The 23,917-nt window shown below is 45.5% G+C and overlaps 1 protein-coding gene across 1 annotated transcript in view; it reads left to right on the forward strand.

Annotated features, from left to right (window-relative positions):
• dnah9 (dynein, axonemal, heavy chain 9) overlaps positions 1-23,917 on the forward strand; it is a 110,063-nt gene that overhangs the window by 33,758 nt on the left and 52,388 nt on the right. The window contains exons 28-40 of the mRNA XM_080788665.1: positions 2,049-2,214; positions 2,411-2,513; positions 3,070-3,309; positions 4,345-4,506; positions 4,918-5,114; positions 5,304-5,466; positions 6,239-6,362; positions 7,718-7,860; positions 8,428-8,589; positions 9,369-9,602; positions 10,602-10,682; positions 11,986-12,165; positions 13,937-14,167. Coding sequence (XP_080644791.1) covers positions 2,049-2,214; positions 2,411-2,513; positions 3,070-3,309; positions 4,345-4,506; positions 4,918-5,114; positions 5,304-5,466; positions 6,239-6,362; positions 7,718-7,860; positions 8,428-8,589; positions 9,369-9,602; positions 10,602-10,682; positions 11,986-12,165; positions 13,937-14,167 — 2,186 coding nt within the window. The remainder of the gene's footprint in view (positions 1-2,048; positions 2,215-2,410; positions 2,514-3,069; positions 3,310-4,344; positions 4,507-4,917; positions 5,115-5,303; positions 5,467-6,238; positions 6,363-7,717; positions 7,861-8,427; positions 8,590-9,368; positions 9,603-10,601; positions 10,683-11,985; positions 12,166-13,936; positions 14,168-23,917) is intronic.

Here is a 23,917-nt window from a genome sequence, read left to right on the forward strand (position 1 = left end):
AAGGTAACACACATTTAAATACACTACGTCTGCTATGCTGCAAGGTAACACACATTTAAATACACAACGTCTGCTATGTTGCAAGGTAACACACATTTAAATACACAACGTCTGCTATGCTGCAAGGTAACACACATTTAAATACACTACGTCTGCTATGCTGCAAGGTAACACACATTTAAAATACACCATGTCTGCTATGCTGCAAGGTAACACACATTTAAATACACAACGTCTGCTATGTTGCAAGGTAACACACATTTAAATACACCACGTCTGCTATGCTGCAAGGTAACACACATTTAAATACACTATGTCTGCTATGCTGCAAGGTAACACACATTTAAATACACTATGTCTGCTATGCTGCAAGGTAACACACATTTAAATACACCACGTCTGCTATGCTGCAAGGTAACACACATTTAAATACACCACGTCTGCTATGCTGCAAGGTAACACACATTTAAATACACTACGTCTGCTATGCTGCAAGGTAACACACATTTAAAATACACTACGTCTGCTATGCTGCAAGGTAACACACATTTAAATACACTATGTCTGCTATGCTGCAAAGTAACACACATTTAAATACACCACGTCTGCTATGCTGCAAGGTAACACACATTTAAATACACCACGTCTGCTATGCTGCAAGGTAACACACATTTAAATACACTATGTCTGCTATGCTGCAAGGTAACACACATTTAAATACACCACGTCTGCTATGCTGCAAGGTAACACACATTTAAATACACCACGTCTGCTATGCTGCAAGGTAACACACATTTAAATACACTATGTCTGCTATGCTGCAAGGTAACACACATTTAAATACACCACGTCTGCTATGCTGCAAGGTAACACACATTTAAATACACCACGTCTGCTATGCTGCAAGGTAACACACATTTAAATACACTATGTCTGCTATGCTGCAAGGTAACACACATTTAAATACACTACGTCTGCTATGCTGCAAGGTAACACACATTTAAATACACTATGTCTGCTATGCTGCAAGGTAACACACATTTAAATACACTACGTCTGCTATGCTGCAAGGTAACACACATTTAAATACACCACGTCTGCTATGCTGCAAGGTAACACACATTTAAATACACCACGTCTGCTATGCTGCAAGGTAACACACATTTAAATACACTATGTCTGCTATGCTGCAAGGTAACACACATTTAAATACACTATGTCTGCTATGCTGCAAGGTAACACACATTTAAATACACCACGTCTGCTATGCTGCAAGGTAACACACATTTAAATACACTATGTCTGCTATGCTGCAAGGTAACACACATTTAAATACACTATGTCTGCTATGCTGCAAGGTAACACACATTTAAATACACTATGTCTGCTATGCTGCAAGGTAACACACATTTAAATACACTATGTCTGCTATGCTGCAAGGTAACACACATTTAAATACACCACGTCTGCTATGCTGCAAGGTAACACACATTTAAAATACACTACAGGCCCTATTTTTGTCAGTGCTAAACCCCTTATCCCTAAATTTCTTTGCCTTTTTTACTACTTTGAAAAACACTTTTGAATAGTTCAAATCTACTTGCTCACAACGTGTTGATGTAGATTGGCTAGTTTTTTAATATGTTATGTTTAATTATGTTTTTCAAAAATAGTAAAAAAAAAGTTGGAAATCACACAACGGTCCTGTTTCTAAATGCCACATAATGCATGAGTCTGCAGGCGTTTTTGAAATCAAGTCGGAATTTATTGACGGAAAGTAGCTCATAACATATCTATGGTGGATTTGTATGAAACAAAACCTTTGCAGATAGAAAGAGCATAACTCAAGCTTTCTGTACAGTTGTCAATCAGATAGGACTATTCTGTTTGGATGAGGCCATAGAGTAGCTTTTTTGCCACTCAGTATAGCGTTCCCGCGTAACATTTAAATGTATGCAATGTATGCTATTAAACAACCAGTGCTTTCACGATGTACAGTACGTACATCTTTCCTCATCTCTTTCCCTGTTCCTCCTGACCCCATGCAGCGGTGCTAGAGCGCCCCCTAGAGAAGAAGGCGGGGCGTAACTACGGCCCCCCAGGCACCAGGAGACTGGTGTACTTCATAGACGACATGAACATGCCAGAGGTGGACGCTTACGGCACCGTGCAGCCACACACGCTGATACGGCAACACCTGGACTACGGCCACTGGTACACACACACACACACACGCACACACGCACACACACACACACACACACACACACACACACACACACACATGCACGTTCGCGCACACTCATACGCCAACAACTGGACTACGGTCACCGGAAAACGTAACACGCAAGCATGTGGTCTAATGAAATAATGAGTATAATGAGAATAATGTGTGTGCGTGTGTTTCCAGGTATGACCGCAGTAAGCTGCTGTTGAAGGAGGTTCACAACGTGCAGTACGTGTCCTGTATGAACCCTACGGCTGGAAGCTTCACCATCAACCCTCGTCTACAGGTACCATTTTACACCTTTTATTGAAAGGATAATCCCCTTGAGATGCCTCATCTCATTTAGAGTAGGCAGGGCTGGACTGGGACAAAAATTCGGCCCGGGCATTTTCGCGTGAATTTGGCCCAGACCGGCCCACCCACCACAACCAGCGAGCAGATATAGCAGAAACTCTACCGCCCGCTCCGTCGAGGCACACACAAACAAACAAGCCCTAATAATAATACCACCACTTTTACAGAACAACATGGGCCTAAATGATACAAACCAACAGACAACTACACAACCCTTTGTAGAGGGTTTATTTGTCACTCACTGATACAGGTACAGTGAAATGATCATGATGGCACTGGCAGAATGGCAGCACGCCCGGACCTTTCCTGGTGGCCTGCCTGCCTGTCAAAAAAAATCATGGCGGCCCCCTACGGTCGCGGCCCACGGGGAAAATGCCCCGGTATGCCCGGTGGCCTGTCCAGCCCTGAGAGTAAGTCCTATCAACACAAATGAACAGTATACATTATACATACGGTACATATACATTACACGTTTCTCTGTTTCTCAGCGTCATTTCTCAGTGTTCGCCCTGAGCTTCCCCGGCGCGGAGGCCCTGACCACCATCTACAGCAGCATCCTGCTCCACCACGTGGCCGCGGCGGGCTGCGGCTCCGCCCTGCAGAAGAGCTGCTCCACGCTGGTGCAGCTGGCCCTGGCCCTGCACCACCGGCTGGCCTCCACCTTCCTGCCCACGGCCGTCAAGTTCCACTACGTCTTCAACCTCCGAGACCTGTCCAACATATTCCAGGTGAGTTCTAGAGACCGGTCCAACATATTCCAGGTGAGTTCTAGAGACCTGTCCAACATATTCCAGGTGAGTTCTAGAGACCTGTCCAACATATTCCAGGTAAGTTCTAGAGACCGGTCCAACATATTCCAGGTGAGTTCCAGAGACCTGTCCAACATATTCCAGGTGAGTTCTAGAGATCTGTCCAACATATTCCAGGTGAGTTCTATAGAGACCGGTCCAACATATTCCAGGTCAGTTCTAGAGACCTGTCTGTCCAACATATTCCAGGTGAGTTATAGAGACCTGTCCAACATATTCCAGGTGAGTTCTAGAGACCTGTCCAACGTATTCCAGGTGAGTTATAGAGACCTGTCCAACACATTCCAGGTGAGTTCTAGAGACCTGTCCAACACATTCCAGGTGAGTTCTAGAGACCGGTCCAACATATTCCAGGTGAGTTCTAGAGAGATCTGTCCAACACATTCCAGGTGAGTTCTAGAGACCGGTCCAACATATTCCAGGTGAGTTCTAGAGACCGGTCCAACATATTCCAGGTGAGTTCTAGAGACCTGTCCAACATATTCCAGGTGAGTTCTAGAGACCGGTCCAACGTATTCCAGGTGAGTTCTAGAGACCGGTCCAACGTATTCCAGGTGAGTTCTAGAGACCGGTCCAACATATTCCAGGTGAGTTCTAGAGACCGGTCCAACATATTCCAGGTGAGTTCTAGAGATCTGTCCAACATATTCCAGGTGAGTTCCAGAGACCTGTCCAACATATTCCAGGTGAGTTCCAGAGACCTGTCCAACATATTCCAGGTGAGTTCTAGAGACCGGTCCAACGTATTCCAGGTGAGGCTACAATTAGAAAGTGTTTACTATAAAAATTGAGGGGTGCCTATTTACAGGCTTAATGTTTGTTTTTAGTTCCATGTTTATTTAAAAAATGCCATTGACAATGAAGGGAAAATGTACGTCGTCTTGTCCCTAACACAGACATTAAATGCCATTAACAATAAAGATAATTTCATTCCCTCTCCCTCCCCCTCCCCAGGGCATTCTGTTCTGCTCCAGCGAGGTCTTGAAGGTTCCGTCAGACCTGCTGAAGGTCTACCTGCACGAGTCCAACCGCGTCTACAGAGACAAGATGGTGGAGGAGACGGACCAGCGCTCCTTCGACAAGCTGCAGGCAGAGACCGTCAGCAAGTTCTACGAGGTAGGGATGTTATGTAGAGAGAGGGGAGACGGGTTAGAGGGGATATAAAACATCACGCACGCACGCAACCATTACAGGCAGGGAGCTGATCATGCAGTACGATGTCTTATACTGTTGGCAATTGGGGGTCCATTGCAGGGGAGGGGTAAGTGGTGACCAATCACTAACTCACATTTTTTTATCCAACGCTTTTTGTAACACTTTATTTTTCACACGGTGCCTAATGACTCCCTACCGGGAGGGAATCGAACCCGGGACCCTTCTAGCTGCGACGCGATAAAGAATGCTACCGACTCCGCCACAACTCCTGTGATTAGGTCACCGACCATGCAACATGTTTGCTGACGCGTGTGTGTGTGTGTGTGTGTGTGTGTGTGTGTGTGTGTGTGTGTGTGCGTGTGCGCGTCTCAGGACATGGAGGAGACGCTGGAACAGAGCAGGGAGTTGAACCTGTACTGCCACTTTGCCGGTGGGCTCGGGGAGGCTCGCTACGCGCCGGTGGGGTCATGGAGAGCGCTCAGTAGCACCCTGATGGAGGTCATGGACGGATACAACGAGGTCAACCCCGCCCTCAACCTGGTGCTGTTCGAGGACGCCATGGCTCACATGTAGGTGGAAAGTTCTTAGTTATTGGTTAGTATAGCAGTACTTGCATGCTCTGCTTGCGCTCAAGTAGGGCCATGTAAGGCGCAAGTTGGCACCTCGACAGAGTGCGTTTCTAGTTTTTACTGTGTTGTTATGGACTTTTTGTTGTTTTTGTACGATCTTGTTATTTATTCTGCCTCCACCTCGTTTAGCTGTCGTATAAACCGCATCCTGGAGTCTCCCAGAGGCCACGCCCTGCTGGTGGGGGTGGGCGGGAGCGGCAAGCAGAGTCTGACGCGATTGGCTGCCTTCATCTCCAACCTGGAAGTGTTCCAGGTCACCCTGAGGAAAGGCTACGGCATCCAGGATCTCAAGGTTCACACGGGGTTCATTTATTTACGTCTAGTCCTAGGGCTGTATTTTGCGTTTCTTAAGTAGCAGGTCTTATTACCTAACTTGAGTAAACTAAAGACCTGGAGGCGTTATCGATGCTCTTTGGCCACTCAGAATAGCCAAATGGCATTGATCACGCCTCCAGGTCTTTAGTTTACTCAAGTTAGGTAATAAGACCTGGTACTTAAGACACGCAAAATACAGCCCCTAGTCTTTTGAATAAAATGCACTTTAGCTGCAATCATAGTCTTTTAAATAAATTGTACTTAAGTTGTAGTCATATATATAGTCTATAGTTTGTTTGTTTTAGTAACATTTTAATCATCTGAAATGTTTTACTTTTAGTCTAGCTTTAGTTGACTTTAATGTCATAAGACTATAGTCGACTAAATCGACTGTTGATTTAGTCAACATTAGTATTTATTTATGTTTGAGGGCAGTGTGCCGAAAAATAGCCGATCTACAAGCTCACAACGCTAACCATCCAACCCTGTCTGTATATGTGTCACCCATCATCATGTCTGTGTATCTGTACCACCCATCATGTCTGTGTATCTGTGTGCCACCCACCATGTCTGTGTATCTGTGTGCCACCCACCATGTCTGTGTATCTGTGTGCCACCCATCATGTCTGTGTATCTGTGTACCACCCACCATGTCTGTGTATCTGTGTGCCACCCACCATGTCTGTGTATCTGTACCACCCGTCATATCTGTTTGTGCCACCAATCATGTCTGTATCTGTGCCACCCAGGCTGACCTGGCGTCCCTCTACATCAAAGCTGGAGTGAAGAACGTTGGCACGGTGCTCTTGATGACCGACGCCCAGGTGGCAGACGAGAAGTTCCTCGTGCTGATCAACGACCTACTGGCATCAGGTATAAGTTAACCCATTCTGACCTGAGATCAGATTCATACGAGGTTTCCACTGGACACACACTGGTCTGATTAACCCATTCTGACCTGAGATCAGATTCTAAAAATGTCAGTCGTTCTTGTCGATTTTTCATAAATAGCAGACCTACAAGCTCGTAGCGCGCCACTCGGTGGCGCGCTACGAGCTTGTAGATCTGCTATTTTTCAATAGCTAAAGCATAACATGATGCTAACACCAAAATGGGTTCCCGTTCAGAATGGGTTAAAAAGGCTGTTTTCCCTGCCTGTGTTTTTGACTGACCTTTGAAGAATCACCCGATCGTGAACGTACAGTAGCTCCATTGCACGAACGTGTGACTTATAATAGCGCGATCGAATGTCCTAATATCGGGAAAAAAAATATTCCACAATCGCCAGTGGCAAACAAGGAAGAAAAACACCGGCGCTCGCAGCCTGCCACCATTGTCCATAGAATTCCACTGGAGACTCCATTACCCAGCAGCCCTCAGAAGCGAGCATCACTTGTTTTTCTTATTTTTTTTGGGTCACGTGATCCAAACGTGTGACGAGTCACAAAGTACCCGCGGAATAGCTCATGTAAGGAAACTTGTGTTTAGCAGGGGGGAAATTGACACTATAAAACAAAAATACATTGCATGGATGCACCTGGGACGTATCCTCAGTGATGTATCCCAAGGTCATCACCTGGGACGTATCCTCAGTGATGTATCCCAAGGTCCTCTGGGTTTCACCTGGGACGTATCCTCAGTGATGTATCCCAAGGTCCTCTGGGTGTCGGGTCTCCCAACATCATACCCCTCACTCAGGTGACCCAGCCGGGGTGATCAAGTCCCGACTTACGTCCCAGTAGCTATACCTCGATCAGTCCCATTAGGGAAAAAACCAGAGCCACACAATCCGTTCCTCCTGAACTACTCTGCCGGGACTGGGAGGTACCATTAGCATTATGGCGCGTGGAAGGACTAGGCTTTGTGGGTTGACTCCTGTCCGGGCCCCTCCAACGTCCCAATTAAGTCTGGAAACTATGTTTGGCCATGTAGCTGCAGAGATATGTGACCTGCTGTGTCTTCAGGAGAGATTCATGAGCTGTTCCCTGAAGACGAGGTGGAGAACATCATAGTAGAGATATAATAGTAGAGATGTACCTGCTGTGTCTTCAGGAGAGATTCCTGAGCTGTTCCCTGAAGACGAGGTGGAGAACATCATAGTAGAGATATAATAGTAGAGATGTACCTGCTGTGTCTTCAGGAGAGATTCCTGAGCTGTTCCCTGAAGACGAGGTGGAGAACATCATAGTAGAGATATAATAATAGAGATGTACCTGCTGTGTCTTCAGGAGAGATTCCTGAGCTGTTCCCTGAAGACGAGGTGGAGAACATCATAGGCAGCGTGAGGACGGAGGTTCGAGCCACCGGCCTGATGGACACCAAGGACAACTGCTGGAAGTTCTTCATCGACCGCGTTCGCAGGCAGCTCAAGGTGAGCAACCTGGAGACTGGAGAGACCAAACCAGACCGGCCCAGTATAGTATCCAAGACAAATTAATAAAAACAAAAAAGAGGTTTACTCACTGTATCTCTGTGCCAACGCCTTTTCAGGAGAGCGGAAGCAGAGTCTTGTGTGTGTGTGTGTGTGTGTGTGTGTTACTACTTGAAGACCAAAGGTCCCCACAAGCATAGTAGAATACCAGTAATACATGTTGTGAGGAAACCATTTTCCTGGTCCTCACAAAAATGTTTCATGGTTAAACATATTTATTTTTAGAGATACGTTTGGAAAAACATATTCAGGTTGTGGTTAGTGTCAGGATAAGGCATTTAGAAATCAGCTTTAGGGATTTCGAGAATCGAGATAGTTATTTGCAGATTTATACTTTATTTATATTACTTTAAATTGATACTACATTTTGTACAAAATGGATTAAAAAGTGACATTCATAAAACCACTGTCGTGTGTGTGTGTGTGTGTGTGTGTGTGCGCGACCGTGTGTGTGTGCGACCGTGTGTGTGTGCGACCGTGTGTGTGTGCGACCGTGTGTGCGTGCAGGTGGCTCTGTGTTTCTCTCCGGTCGGCAGTAAGCTGAGGGTTCGCAGCAGGAAGTTCCCGGCGGTGGTCAACTGCACCGCCATCGACTGGTTCCACGAGTGGCCACAGGAGGCGCTAGAGTCCGTCAGCCTCAAGTTCCTCCAGGGCCTGGAGAATATCCAAGTGAGGACACTCAGGGCTGTATTTTGCGTGTCTTAAGTACCAGGTCTTATTACTTAACTTAAGACCTGGAGGCGTGGTCAAAGAGCATTGACCACGCCTCCAGGTCTTAAGTGAAGGAGTCTGTCAGTAAGTTCTAACTGTAAACTCTGTGGTCTCAGCCTGAGGTGAAGGAGTCTGTCAGTAACTAACTGTAAACTCTGTGGTCTCAGCCCGAGGTGAAGGAGTCTGTCAGTAACTAACTGTAAACTCTGTGGTCTCAGCCCGAGGTGAAGGAGTCTGTCAGTAACTAACTGTAAACTCTGTGGTCTCAGCCCGAGGTGAAGGAGTCTGTCAGTAACTAACTGTAAACTCTGTGGTCTCAGCCCGAGGTGAAGGAGTCGGTCACTAAGTTCTAACTGTAAACTCTGTGGTCTCAGCCCGAGGTGAAGGAGTCCGTCAGTAACTAACTGTAAACTCTGTGGTCTCAGCCCGAGGTGAAGGAGTCGGTCAGTAACTAACTGTAAACTCTGTTGTCTCAGCCCGAGGTGAAGGAGTCGGTCAGTAACTAACTGTAAACTCTGTGGTCTCAGCCCGAGGTGAAGGAGTCTGTCAGTAAGTTCTAACTGTAAACTCTGTGGTCTCAGCCCGAGGTGAAGGAGTCGGTCAGTAACTAACTGTAAACTCTGTGGTCTCAGCCCGAGGTGAAGGAGTCTGTCAGTAAGTTCTAACTGTAAACTCTGTGGTCTCAGCCCGAGGTGAAGGAGTCTGTCAGTAACCAACTGTAAACTCTGTGGTCTCAGCCCGAGGTGAAGGAGTCTGTCAGTAAGTTCATGGCCTTCGTCCACGTGAGCGTCAACCACGCCTCCAAGCAGTACCTGGCCAACGAGAGGCGCTACAACTACAACACGCCCAAGTCCTTCCTGGAGCAGATCAAGCTGTACGGCAGCCTGCTGGGACAAAAGAGTCGGGACCTGACCACCAAGATCCAACGTCTGGAGAACGGCCTGCAGAAGCTGAGCAGCACCTCCGCACAGGTCCATACACTAGCACGCACCACGACTCACAGCTTTCTGCAGGTCCATGTAGAACACCGGTGTTGTTTTTGGCCTCAAATTTCTATTTTAGTTTTTAGTCATGGTCTCTTGAATAGTTTTCACTTAGTTTTTTTCACATTTTAGTCACCTGGAATTTCTTAGTGTTAGTCTAGTTTTAGTCGACTAAATATCATAAGATTTTAGTCGACTAAATCTACAAGCTCACAATCTACAAGAGCTTGTAGATCTGCTAATTTCAGCATGCGTTTTCAGCAAGTGTAAAATGACTCGGACTGGATCTCTTCCACTAGTCCCTTCCTAACATTTTAGTCTAGTTTTTATTTGTTGACAAAATTGTCAGTATATTTAGTCTTAGTTTTAGTCATCATACCTTAGTTTTCATTTAGTTTTCGTCAGTGGAAAAAGGTAGTCGACGGACATTTTTCGTCTTAGTTTCAGTCGACGAAAACAACACTGTAGAACACCACGACTTACAGCTTTCTGAACTATAGACTCCTCTGCTTCAGTGGTTCTCAAATGTGTTAGAGTCAAGGACCACCAACATGTACTTGTATTTGGCTGCGGACCCCCTAATCTGAAATGGTTTTGTGCCAGCTGGGAGCTCCCCAGAAGAGAAGATTTACGTTAAAGAAATTCTAGATTATTAAAATTGTTCCCAAAACAGTTTGATATTTTGCAGAAGAGAATATATTTGGTACAGTAGGTGCAGCAACAGTAGTATCAAGCTTATCTTCACTTGAAGGAAGCTGTTAACACAAATGAGGTGTACTAATATGTACGTGCCTGTGCACAAGATGTAGGCTAACCATAAATATGACCTTGGTGTGCAAGAAAATATATATTTTTTTATATACATACAGTAGTACATTTTTGATGTTGTCTTTTAATGCACTGAGTTGGATTGCTACCTCAATTGCGTTGTCTAGTACAAAAACAATAAAGAGATTGAGATTGTGAACGTTGAACCCTGACCCTCAGGTGGATGAGCTGAAGGCCAAGCTGGCCGCACAGGAAGTGGAACTGGAGCTGAAGAAACAGGATGCTGACAAACTGATCCAGGTAACAACATCTGCCACCGTGTAACATCCTGTCTGTACCGTACAGCTGTGTATGTAACGTGTCATGTCTGCACCGTACAGCTCTGTACCTCGCAATTATGAGCCATAATGTCAATAAAGACGGCGTGCACGCAGGGATTTGGCTGTTATTTTACGCTGGCGGTGGCTAGCAACGAAACTAAAGAAATGGTTAAAAAAAAAACCACTTGATTAACGCCAATTAATCAAATCTCGTTATCTCGGGCATGGCGTTGAAACAGTGATATCAGAGTAATTGATTTCAGCTGTTACAATTCCAAACATGCAAACATGACCCGCTTTAATTACTTCAGTCTATCTATAATATATAATAAAATGCGTCGCAGTGCTACTCATATATTGAGCTTGTAGAGCAGCTATTTTCGCTAGGACAGAAATATGCAACGTGGCGCTCTTGAGTGAGTGTGGAAATACAGACCGATTCACAGAGGGGTTTCCTGGGTGCGGCCATTACTGAGGTGTACCATTAAGAGCACTGATTAGCTACACCTGGCCTACGGAGCGCCTGCTCCATGGATTACACCTCAGTAATAGCCGCGCCCAGGGCACCCCTCTGTGTGAATCGGTCTATAGTGGGCCTCTCCATCGTCAAAGTTGAACCATGCACCCCTGTCATATGTACCATCTAATCACGTCTCACGCACGCCAGGTGGTGGGCACGGAGAAGGAGAAGGTCTCCTGTCATATGTACCATCTAATCACGTCTCACGCACGCCAGGTGGTGGGCACGGAGAAGGAGAAGGTCTCCTGTCATATGTACCATCTAATCACGTCTCACGCACGCCAGGTGGTGGGCACGGAGAAGGAGAAGGTCTCCTGTCATATGTACCATCTAATCACGTCTCACGCACGCCAGGTGGTGGGCACGGAGAAGGAGAAGGTCTCCTGTCATATGTACCATCTAATCACGTCTCACGCACGCCAGGTGGTGGGCACGGAGAAGGAGAAGGTCTCCTGTCATATGTACCATCTAATCACGTCTCACGCACGCCAGGTGGTGGGCACGGAGAAGGAGAAGGTCTCCTGTCATATGTACCATCTAATCACGTCTCACGCACGCCAGGTGGTGGGCACGGAGAAGGAGAAGGTCTCCTGTCATATGTAACATCTAATCACGTCTCACGCCCCCAGGTGGTGGGCACGGAGAAGGAGAAGGTCTCCTGTCATATGTAACATCTAATCATGTCTCACGCCCCCAGGTGGTGGGCACGGAGAAGGAGAAGGTCTCCTTATATGTAACATCTAATCATGTCTCACGCCCCCAGGTGGTGGGCACGGAGAAGGAGAAGGTCTCCAGGGAGAAGGCGGTGGCCGACGAGGAGGAGAGGAAGGTGGCGGCCATCGCGGTGGAGGTCAGCGGCAAGCAGAGGGACTGCGAGGAGGACCTGGCCAAGGCTGAGCCCGCTCTGACCGCCGCCCAGGAGGCCCTGAACACTCTCAATAAGGTACAGGAGGCCCTGAACACTCTCAATAAGGTACAGGAGGCCCTGAACACTCTCAATAAGGTACAGGAGGCCCTGAACACTCTCAATAAGGTGCAGGAGGCCCTGAACACTCTCAATAAGGTGCAGGAGGCCCTGAACACTCTCAATAAGGTACAGGAGGCCCTGAACACTCTCAATAAGGTACAGGAGGCCCTGAACACTCTCAATAAGGTGCAGGAGGCCCTGAACACTCTCAATAAGGTACAGGAGGCCCTGGACACACTCAGATAGGTACAGGAGGCCCTGAACACTCTCAATAAGGTACAGGAGGCCCTGAACACTCTCAATAAGGTACAGGAGGCCCTGAACACTACTACTAGGGAATGAAGCAACTAGTCGACTATTCAACTAGTCGAGTAAATCCACTAGACAACCTTGTTGGTACTAGTTGATGAGAATTAATTAATTAATTCATTCATTCATTCATTTCCCAATTTTGTAGGCCTCAAGATCAGGTAGATTATAGTTCTAGTCACCAATGTACACAGTTTTTAGTTAAACAACTAGTCGACTAGTAAACTAGGCAACTAGTCAACTAGTTAAAATGACTAGATGTGAATGACCTGTTAGGTACCTTACCATCCACCACATCATCCGTTAGGCAGATTTTTTTAAACATTTTTCTTTTTTAAAGTTTTCTTTTTTTTAATTATTATCGTGAGAACGATGGCTTCCATTATCGCAGTGCAGCTTATCGGGAATAGTAAGCCTGCAGTTTCTCTTAGCTTGGATTCCCTATCGAAGATGTCACTGGTGGACTGGGTTCCACATCCCTCCTATGAGAGACAAACTGAGTAGAACATTTTATCATGATTATTAGTGAGGACCAATTATATGAAGATAGGTTGAAAAACGGTGAGAAAAGTGGACCTTTAACCCATTCTGAACGGGAACCCATTTTGGTGTTAGCATTATGTTATGCTTTAGCTATTGAAAAATAGCAGATCTACAAGCTCATAGCGCGCCACCGAGTGGCGCGCTACGAGCTTGTAGGTGTAGGCTGCTATTTTTGAAAAATTGAAGAACAACTGACATTTTTAGAATCTGATCTCAGGTCAGCATGGGTTAATCAGACCAGTGTTTGTCCAGTGGAGACCTCGTATGAATCTGATCTCAGGTCAGAATGGGTTAAGAATCGCGATATAAATCGAATCGGCTTCCTAGGTATCGATATCGTATTGAATTGGGAGGTAAGTGAAACGTCCCACCCCCATCATACAGCCTGCACACACACTAGCGTAGTTCTATCCCACAGCAGTGGTCCGTAACTCTCCACTAGCGTAGTTCTATCCTACTGCAGTGGTCCGTAACTACACTAGCGTAGAACTACACTAGCGTAGGTCTATCCCACAGCAGTGGTCCGTAACTACACTAGCGTAGAACTACACTAGCGTAGTTCTATCCTACAGCAGTGGTCCGTAACTACACTAGCGTAGGTCTATCCCACAGCAGTGGTCCGTAACTACACTAGCGTAGAACTACACTAGCGTAGTTCTATCCTACAGCAGTGGTCCGTAACTACACTAGCGTATAACTACACTAGCGTAGGTCTATCCTACAGCAGTGGTCCGTAACTACACTAGCGTAGAACTACACTAGCGTAGGTCTATCCTACAGCAGTGGTCCGTAACTACACTAGCGTAGAACTACACTAGCGTAGTTCTGTCCTACAGCAGTGGTCCGTAACTCTCCATGTCATATCCTCTCTCTCTTCCACATCGTCATCGTCCAGAACAACCTGACGGAGCTGAAGTCGTTCAGCTCTCCGGTGACGGCGGTGACCAACGTGACGGCGGCGGTCATGGTGCTGATGGCGCCGGGCGGCCGAGTGCCCAAGGACCGCAGCTGGAAGGCAGCCAAGGTGATGATGGCCAAGGTGGACGCCTTCCTGGACTCCCTGAGGACCTTCAACAAGGAAAACATCCCGGACACCTGCCTCAAAGCCATTCAGCCCTACCTGCAGGTTGGCAAAACATTGATAGTAGTGGTTGCATTTACTGTTGAATCGTGCATTTCCCGTCAGTCAGTTGTTTGGTTGGTTGGTCACCCCAGGCATGCGACATCATCAATATTAATATATATGGGAATGCCCCCATATATGGTCACACATCGTGAACATTTAAAATCTAGACGGGCCTGCCCCGATGTTATTAGTGCAGCTGTGCCCGGCAGCCGGCGAAAACTGTCTTCCATAACCTCATCAAACCCTGTACACTCGAGACACGCTCCATATTTGGCCAGTGCAGAGTTCATTCCATACGTTTGAGGGCTGAGAGGGGCTTGGCTGCTCGACACCCTTCCTGGGTACCAGATTGGACGAGTGCCACCCTCCTTTTTTGGGTTAGGTTAGGATTAAGGTATAGTTTTACTGAGGTTATATAGGTTAGGGTCATCTATTTAAAATGCTAATTTCTTAATTGTATGGTCTTCTTTCTCTCTATGTTTCTATGGCTGGCTCTATTGTGCCTAACCGTCCGTGTCTCTTCAGGTCATTTAACAGATTGAAACTAGTTTACAGTGGTATGGTTTTTCAACGGTGTGGAGACGCAGTTGTTTCTTAAGATTACGTAACTGACTGAAACTCTTGTCACGCAGTTTACAGTGTTAAGGTTTTTCTCCAGTATGGATTTTCTGATGTTTCTTCAGTTCACCTGACTCATTGAAACTCTTGTCACACAGCTGACAGTGGTATGGTTTTTCTCCAGTATGGATACGCTGGTGTCTCTGCAGATTACCTGACTGATTGAAACTCTTGTCACACTGTTTACAGTGGTATGGTTTTTCTCCAGTGTGGAGACGCAGGTGTTTCACAAGATTACTTGACTGAATGAAACTTTTGTCACACTGTTTACAGTGGTAAGGTTTTTCTCCAGTGTGGATACGCTGGTGTGACTGCAGACTACCTGACTGAATGAAACTTTTGTCACACTGTTTACAGTTTGTCACACTGTTTACAGTGGTATGGTTTTTCTCCAGTATGGATTCGCTGGTGTATCTTCAGTTTACCTAACATACTGAAACCCTTGTCACACTGTTTACAGTGGTATGCTTTTTCTCCAGTGTGGATACGCTGGTGTGCCTTCAGATGACCTGATTCAGTGAAACCTTTGTCACACTGTTTACAGTGGTATGGTTTCTCTCCAGTGTGGAGACGCAGGTGTTTCTTAAGACTATCTAACAGACTGAAACTCTTGTCACACTTTTTACAGTGGTAGGGTTTTTCTCCAGTGTGGATACGCTGGTGTTTCTTAAGACTATCTAACTGACTGAAACTCTTGTCACACTGTTTACAGTGGTATGGTTTTTCTCCAGTATGGATACGCTGGTGTTTCTGCAGATGACCTGACTCAGTGAAACTCTTGTCACAGAGTTTACAGTGGTATGGTTTTTCTCCAGTATGGATACGCTGGTGTTTCTGCAGATGACCTGACTCAGTGAAACCCTTGTCACACAGTTTACAGTGGTATGGTTTTTCTCCAGTGTGGATACGCTGGTGTATCTGCAGATGACCTAACCGGCTGAAACTTTTGTCACACTGTTTACAGTGGTATGGTTTTTCTCCAGTGTGGATACGCTGGTGTCTCTGCAGATGATATAACTTACTGAAACACTTGTCACACTGTTTACAAATGTGGGCTTTCTGTCCTGCGTACCTCTGCTGATTTGTCTTTACTTCTCTTGCCGGAGCTAAATTCATGTTAAACTGTTGGTCAATGTAATTAGATTTGGGCTCATCTGTGTCTCTTTGTTTCTGGCTGGTTACAGAGCAGTACATTTCCTGACATGCTGCTGAAGGGATGTGGTCATTCCTCAGTGTTTGGCAGTAAAGGACATTGTTGTGGCTCCTCTTCCTGGGTTCATGGAGGAAGGTGGAGGCACATGAACACTCGGAACAGGATTCCCGAGTCTGGAAACATTGGGCCTCACTCCTTCCTTCCATCATCAAATGTGGCTATAAATGGAATCTGATGAGAATGAGAGTTTTTTAGGTTCCTCTGTTGGGGTTGGGAGACTATGTCTTTTATACCGTAACACTCTCTCCCTCTTCTCCGTGCCTCTCCTCGCTCACTCGTGCTGCGTCTCAGGAAACTCCTTCAGGATGAACCTCTTTAATTAACACTGAGATGAAGTGAAAGTCTAAAGACAACTCACACTTATGTACTGTAGGCTGACCAGGAGCTGAGGTCTGACATCACACACACAACAAACTGTAGGCTGACCAGGAGCTGAGGTCTGACATCACACACACAACAAACTGTAGGCTGACCAGGAGCTGAGGTCTGACATCACACACACAACATAAACTGTTGCAGTGCAAACATAGAAATGCAGATTTGTGCAGGCCGTCCATTTTTGAGAGATGTCCCTGGAACAACATATTTTCAGATGGGGGTCGGCGGCCAATAATTCTGGGGGTCCTTGATGTCCTTGATGTTTGAGAACGACTGACATAGAAACAGGGTTTTCTGAAAACGGTCAGGATTTAGAAGACATTTTATAGAATTGGCTTTCTCACGACTTCTGTGTTCTATGTTTCTATGGCTGGCTCTATTGTGCCTAACCATGTCTCTTCAGGTCATTTAACAGATTTAAACTCATTTACAGTTGTAAGGTTTTTCTCCAGTGTGGAGACGCACGTGTTTCACAAGATGACCTAACTGTCTGAAACTCTTGTCACACTGTTTACAGTGGTATGGTTTTTCTCCAGAATGGATTCGCTGATGTTTCTTCAGTTGACCTGACTCAGTGAAACTCTTGTCACACTGTTTACAGTGGTAAGGTTTTTCTCCAGTGTGGACACGCAGGTGTTTCGTAATATTACCTAACTGACTGAAACTCTTGTCACACTGTTTACAGTGGTATGGTTTTTCTCCAGAATGGATTCGCTGATGTTTCTTCAGTTGACCTGACTCAGTGAAACACTTGTCACAGAGTTTACAGTGGTATGGTTTTTCTCCAGTGTGGATACGCTGGTGTGCCTGCAGACTACATGACAGACTGAAAGTTTTATCACACTGTTTACAGTGGTAAGGTTTTTCTCCAGTGTGGATACGCTGATGTATCTGCAGATGACCTAACATACTGAAACTTTTGTCTCACAGTTTACAGTGGTATGGTTTTTCTCCAGTATGGATACGCTGGTGTTTCTTAAGACTATCTAACGTTCTGAAACTCTTATCACACTGTTTACAGTGGTATGGTTTTTCTCCAGTGTGGATACGCTGGTGTATCTGCAGATGACCTAACTGACTGAAACTCTTATCACACTGTTTACAGTGGTATGGTTTTTCTCCAGTGTGGATACGCTGGTGTATCTGCAGATGACCTAACCTACTGAAACTTGTGTCACACAGTTTACAGTGGTATGGTTTTTCTCCGGTATGGATACGCTGGTGTCTCTGCAGATGACCTGACTCAGTGAAACCCTTGTCACACAGTTTACAGTGGTATGGTTTTTCTCCAGTATGGATACGCTGGTGTATCTGCAGATGACCTGACTCAGTGAAACTCTTGTCACACAGTTTACAGTGGTATGGTTTTTCTCCAGTGTGGAGACGCAGGTGTGTTTTAAGACTATCTAACCTGCTGAAACTCTTGTCACACAGTTTACAGTGGTATGGCTTTTCTCCAGTATGGATTCGCTGGTGTTTCTTTAGTTGACCTAACATACTGAAACCCTTGTCACACTGTTTACAGTGGTATGGTTTTTCTCCAGTGTGGATACGCTGGTTTCTCTGCAGATTATCTAACTTACTGAAACACTTGTCACACTGTTGACAGATGTGGGCTTTCTGTCCTGCGTGACTCTGCTGATTTGTCTTTACTTCTCTTGCCGGAGCTAAATTCATGGTAAACTGTTGGTCACTGTAATTAGATTTGGCCTCATCTGTGTCTCTTTGTTTCTGGCTGGTTACAGAGCAGTACATTTTCTGACATGCTGCTGAAGGGATGTGGTCATTCCTCAGTGTTTGGCAGTAAAGGACATTGTTGTGGCTCCTCTTCCTGGGTTCATGGAGGAAGGTGGAGGCACATGGACACTCGGAACAGGATTCCCGAGTCTGGAAACATTGGGCCTCACTCCTTCCTTCCATCATCAAATGTGGCTATGAATGGACTCTGATGAGAATGAGAGTTCTATAGGTTCCTCTGTTGGGGTTGAGACAATGTCTTTTATACCGTAACACTATATCCCTCTTCTCCGTGCCTCTCCTCGCTCACTCGTGCTGCGTCTCAGGAAACTTCTTCAGGATGACCCTCTTTTAACACTGAGATGAAGTCTAAAGACAAGTCACACTTATGTACTGTAGGCTGACCAGGAGCTGAGCTCTGACATCACACACACAACATAAAATTTGTGCAGGCCGTCCATTTTTGAGAGATGTACCTACACTATGATAGTTACTTGTGCAAGCAGAGCGCAAGTACTGTTTTCGGTGACTCCTTCAGCCAATCAGGGATTGTACATTTTGGTGACACGATCGGCCAATCAGGAACCACCGTTTTTACATAAACATACATAGTTACGGGGCATATTTATTTTACATAGACATGAATAGTTACGTCATCAGCCAATCCTTGATTGGCCGAGGTTCCCACCAAAAATCCACAACATGTATACAATACACCAGTAAGACGCGCAAACGCGGGAAGCGAACGCAGCTGGTACATATTTGGGTTTTGGACGTATAGCTGCTTTGGGGACTCCTTATATGGTTATGGCTGAGTCATGGTGACACAAATCACTCAGCTCCATATATGGGCACAAAAGCGGGACAGACAGACAGACAGACAGACAGACACACAGACAGACAGACATGATCTGCTAGGTCTCATACTAAGTGGTCACTGCGTTCGCAATTATGTGGATGACGTTTCAAACTTAAAGGACACTTCAAACATTTAGAACCCGTTGTAGTGGGTATCTCGAACGGGATTTATGAATAACTTGAGCTCTGCTTGCGCACAAGTAGGCCAACGCATTTCTAGTTTTTTTTTGTGCAGTGCCTAACTGCTCCAATGACTGGCCATGTCTGTCTGTCTGTCTGTCTGTCTGGGGTACGAACAGCTGCAATACCGCTGGCTGATCTACAAGCTCATAGCGCGGCACCGAGTGCTGCGCTATGAGCTTGTAGATCTGCTATTTTTTTTTTATCGTGAAAATGTGGCGCAAATCTTTGAGTATATATTCTTTCAGAGCGAACACTTTTAAGTCAAGTGTTTGCTTCTGGGGGGGTCCCTGGAACAACATTTTTTCTGATGGGGGTCGGCGGCCAATAATTCTGGGGGTCCTTGACATGACAATGTTTGAGAACGACTGACATAGAAACATGTTCTGAAAACTGTCAGGATTTAGAAGACATTTTATAGAATCGGCCTCAGGTCTAAATGGGTTAATAATTAACCTTCTTTCCATTAACTGTTAATTATATGGTCTTCTTTCTCACGACTTCTGTGTTCTATGTTTCTATGGCTGGCTCTATTGTGCCTAACCATGTCTCTTCTGGTCATTTAACAGATTGAAACTCATTTACAGTGGTAAGGTTTTTCTCCAGTGTGGAGACGCAGGTGTTTCGCAAGATTACCTAACTGACTGAAACTCTTGTCACACTGTTTACAGTGGTAAGGTTTTTCTCCAGTGTGGATACGCTGGTGTGCCTGCAGACTACCCAACCTATTGAAATCCTTGTCACACAGTTTACAGTGGTATGGTTTTTCTCCAGTGTGGAGACGCAGGTGTGTCTTAAGACTAACTAAATGTCTGAAACTTTTGGCACACTGTTTACAGTGGTATGGTTTTTCTCCAGTATGGATTCGCTGGTGTTTCTTCAGTTGACCTGACTCAGTGAAACCCTTGTCACACTGTTTACAGTGGTATGTTTTTTCTCCAGTGTGGATACGCTGGTGTCTCTGCAGACTACCTGACTCACTGAAACTCTTGTCACACAGTTTACAGTGGTATGGTTTTTCTCCAGTGTGGATACGCTGGTGTATCTGCAGATGACCTAACCGGCTGAAACTTTTGTCACACTGTTTACAGTGGTATGGTTTTTCTCCAGTGTGGATACGCTGGTGTCTCTGCAGATGATATAACTTACTGAAACACTTGTCACACTGTTTACAAATGTGGGCTTTCTGTCCTGCGTACCTCTGCTGATTTGTCTTTACTTCTCTTGCCGGAGCTAAATTCATGTTAAACTGTTGGTCACTGTAATTAGATTTGGGCTCATCTGTGTCTCTTTGTTTCTGGCTGGTTACAGAGCAGTACATTTCCTGACATGCTGCTGAAGGGATGTGGTCATTCCTCAGTGTTTGGCAGTAAAGGACATTGTTGTGGCTCCTCTTCCTGGGTTCATGGAGGAAGGTGGAGGCACATGAACACTCGGAACAGGATTCCCGAGTCTGGAAACATTGGGCCTCACTCCTTCCTTCCATTATCAAATGTGGCTATAAATGGACTCTGATGAGAATGAGAGTTTTTTAGGTTCCTCTGTTGGGGTTGGGAGACTATGTCTTTTATACCGTAACACTCTCTCCCTCTTCTCCGTGCCTCTCCTCGCTCACTCGTGCTGCGTCTCAGGAAACTCCTTCAGGATGAACCTCTTTAATTAACACTGAGATGAAGTGAAAGTCTAAAGACAACTCACACTTATGTACTGTAGGCTGACCAGGAGCTGAGGTCTGACATCATCACACACAACAAACTGTAGGCTGACCAGGAGCTGAGGTCTGACATCACACACACAACATAAACTGTTGCAGTGCAAACATAGAAATGCAGATTTGTGCAGGCCGTCCATTTTTGAGAGATGTCCCTGGAACAACATATTTTCAGATGGGGGTCGGCGGCCAATCATTCTGGGGGTCCTTGATGTCCTTGATGTTTGAGAACGACTGACATAGAAACAGGGTTTTCTGAAAACGGTCAGTATTTAGAAGACATTTTATAGAATTGGCTTTCTCACGACTTCTGTGTTCTATGTTTCTATGGCTGGCTCTATTGTGCCTAACCATGTCTCTTCAGGTCATTTAACAGATTGAAACTCATTTACAGTTGTAAGGTTTTTCTCCAGTGTGGAGACGCAGGTGTTTCACAAGATGACCTAACTGCCTGAAACTCTTGTCACACTGTTTACAGTGGTATGGTTTTTCACCAGAATGGATTCGCTGATGTTTCTTCAGTTGACCTGACTCAGTGAAACTCTTGTCACACTGTTTACAGTGGTAAGGTTTTTCTCCAGTGTGGACACGCAGGTGTTTCGCAATATTACCTAACTGACTGAAACTCTTGTCACACTGTTTACAGTGGTATGGTTTTTCTCCAGAATGGATTCGCTGATGTTTCTTCAGTTGACCTGACACAGTGAAACTCTTGTCACAGAGTTTACAGTGGTATGGTTTTTCTCCAGTGTGGATACCCTGGTGTGCCTGCAGACTACCTGACAGACTGAAACTTTTATCACACTGTTTACAGTGGTAAGGTTTTTCTCCAGTGTGGATACGCTGGTGTGTCTGCAGACTACCTGACCGACTGAAACTCTTATCACACTGTTCACAGTGGTATGGTTTTTCTCCAGTGTGGAGACGCAGGTGTGTCTTAAGACTATCTAACCTGCTGAAACTCTTGTCACACTGTTTACAGTGGTATGGTTTTTCTCCAGTATGGATTCGCTGGTGTTTCTTCAGATGACCTAACTGGCTGAAACCTTTATCACACTGTTTACAGTGGTATGGTTTTTCTCCAGTATGGATTCGCTGGTGTTTCTTCAGTTGACCTGACTCATTGAAACCCTGATCACACAGCTGACAGTGGTATGGTTTTTCTCCAGTGTGGATACGCCGGTGTGCCTGCAGACTACCTGACTGGCTGAAACCTTTACCACACTGTTTACAGTGGTATGGTTTTTCTCCAGTGTGGATACGCTGGTGTGTCTGCAGACTACCTGACTCACTGAAACTTTTGTCACACTGTTTACAGTGGTAAGGTTTTTCTCCAGTGTGGATACGCTGGTGTTTCTGCAGACTACCTGACTCACTGAAACTTTTGTCACACTGTTTACAGTGGTATGGCTTTTCTCCAGTGTGGATACGCTGGTGTCTCTGCAGATGACCTGACTCAGTGAAACTTTTGTCACACTGTTTACAGTGGTATGGTTTTTCTCCAGTGTGGATTCGCTGGTGTTTCTGCAGATTATCTAACTTACTGAAACACTTGTCACACTGTTTACAGATGTGGGCTTTCTGTCCTGTGTGACTCTGCTGATTTGTCTTCACTTCTCTTGCCGGAGATAAATTCATGGTAAACTGTTGGTCACTGTAGTTATATTTGGGCTCATCTGTGTCTCTTTGTTTCTGACTGGTTACAGAGCAGTACATTTCCTGACATGCTGCTGAAGGGATGTGTTCATTCCTCAGTGTTTGGCAGTAAAGGACATTGTTGTGGCTCCTCTTCCTGGGTTCATGGAGGAAGGTGGAGGCACATGAGGACTCGGAACAGGATACCCGAGTCTGGAAACATTGGGCCTCACTCCTTCCTTCCATCATCAAATGTGGCTATAAATGGACTCTGATGAGAATGAGAGTTCTTTAGGTTCCTCTGTTGGGGTTTGGACAATATGTCTTTTATACCGTAACACTCTCTCCCTCTTCTCCGTGCCTCTCCTCGCTCACTCGTGCTGCGTCTCAGGAAACTCCTTCAGGATGAACCTCTTTAATTAACACTGAGATGAAGTGAAAGTCTAAAGACAACTCACACTTATGTACTGTAGGCTGACCAGGAGCTGAGGTCTGACATCACACACACAACAAACTGTAGGCTGACCAGGAGCTGAGGTCTGACATCACACACACAACAAACTGTAGGCTGACCAGGAGCTGAGGTCTGACATCACACACACAACAAACTGTAGGCTGACCAGGAGCTGAGGTCTGACATCACACACACAACATAAACTGTTGCAGTGCAAACATAGAAATGCAGATTTGTGCAGGCCGTCCATTTTTGAGAGATGTCCCTGGAACAACATATTTTCAGATGGGGGTCGGCGGCCAATAATTCTGGGGGTCCTTGATGTCCTTGATGTTTGAGAACGACTGACATAGAAACAGGGTTTTCTGAAAACGGTCAGGATTTAGAAGACATTTTATAGAATTGGCTTTCTCACGACTTCTGTGTTCTATGTTTCTATGGCTGGCTCTATTGTGCCTAACCATGTCTCTTCAGGTCATTTAACAGATTTAAACTCATTTACAGTTGTAAGGTTTTTCTCCAGTGTGGAGACGCAGGTGTTTCACAAGATGACCTAACTGTCTGAAACTCTTGTCACACTGTTTACAGTGGTATGGTTTTTCTCCAGAATGGATTCGCTGATGTTTCTTCAGTTGACCTGACTCAGTGAAACTCTTATCACACTGTTTACAGTGGTAAGGTTTTTCTCCAGTGTGGACACGCAGGTGTTTCGTAATATTACCTAACTGACTGAAACTCTTGTCACACTGTTTACAGTGGTATGGTTTTTCTCCAGAATGGATTCGCTGATGTTTCTTCAGTTGACCTGACTCAGTGAAACTCTTGTCACAGAGTTTACAGTGGTATGGTTTTTCTCCAGTGTGGATACGCTGGTGTGCCTGCAGACTACATGACAGACTGAAACTTTTATCACACTGTTTACAGTGGTAAGGTTTTTCTCCAGTGTGGATACGCTGATGTATCTGC

The sequence above is a fragment of the Protomyctophum bolini genome (genome assembly GCF_963924005.1).
Source record: "Protomyctophum bolini genome assembly, chromosome: 2".
Lineage (NCBI taxonomy): Eukaryota > Metazoa > Chordata > Actinopteri > Myctophiformes > Myctophidae > Protomyctophum > Protomyctophum bolini.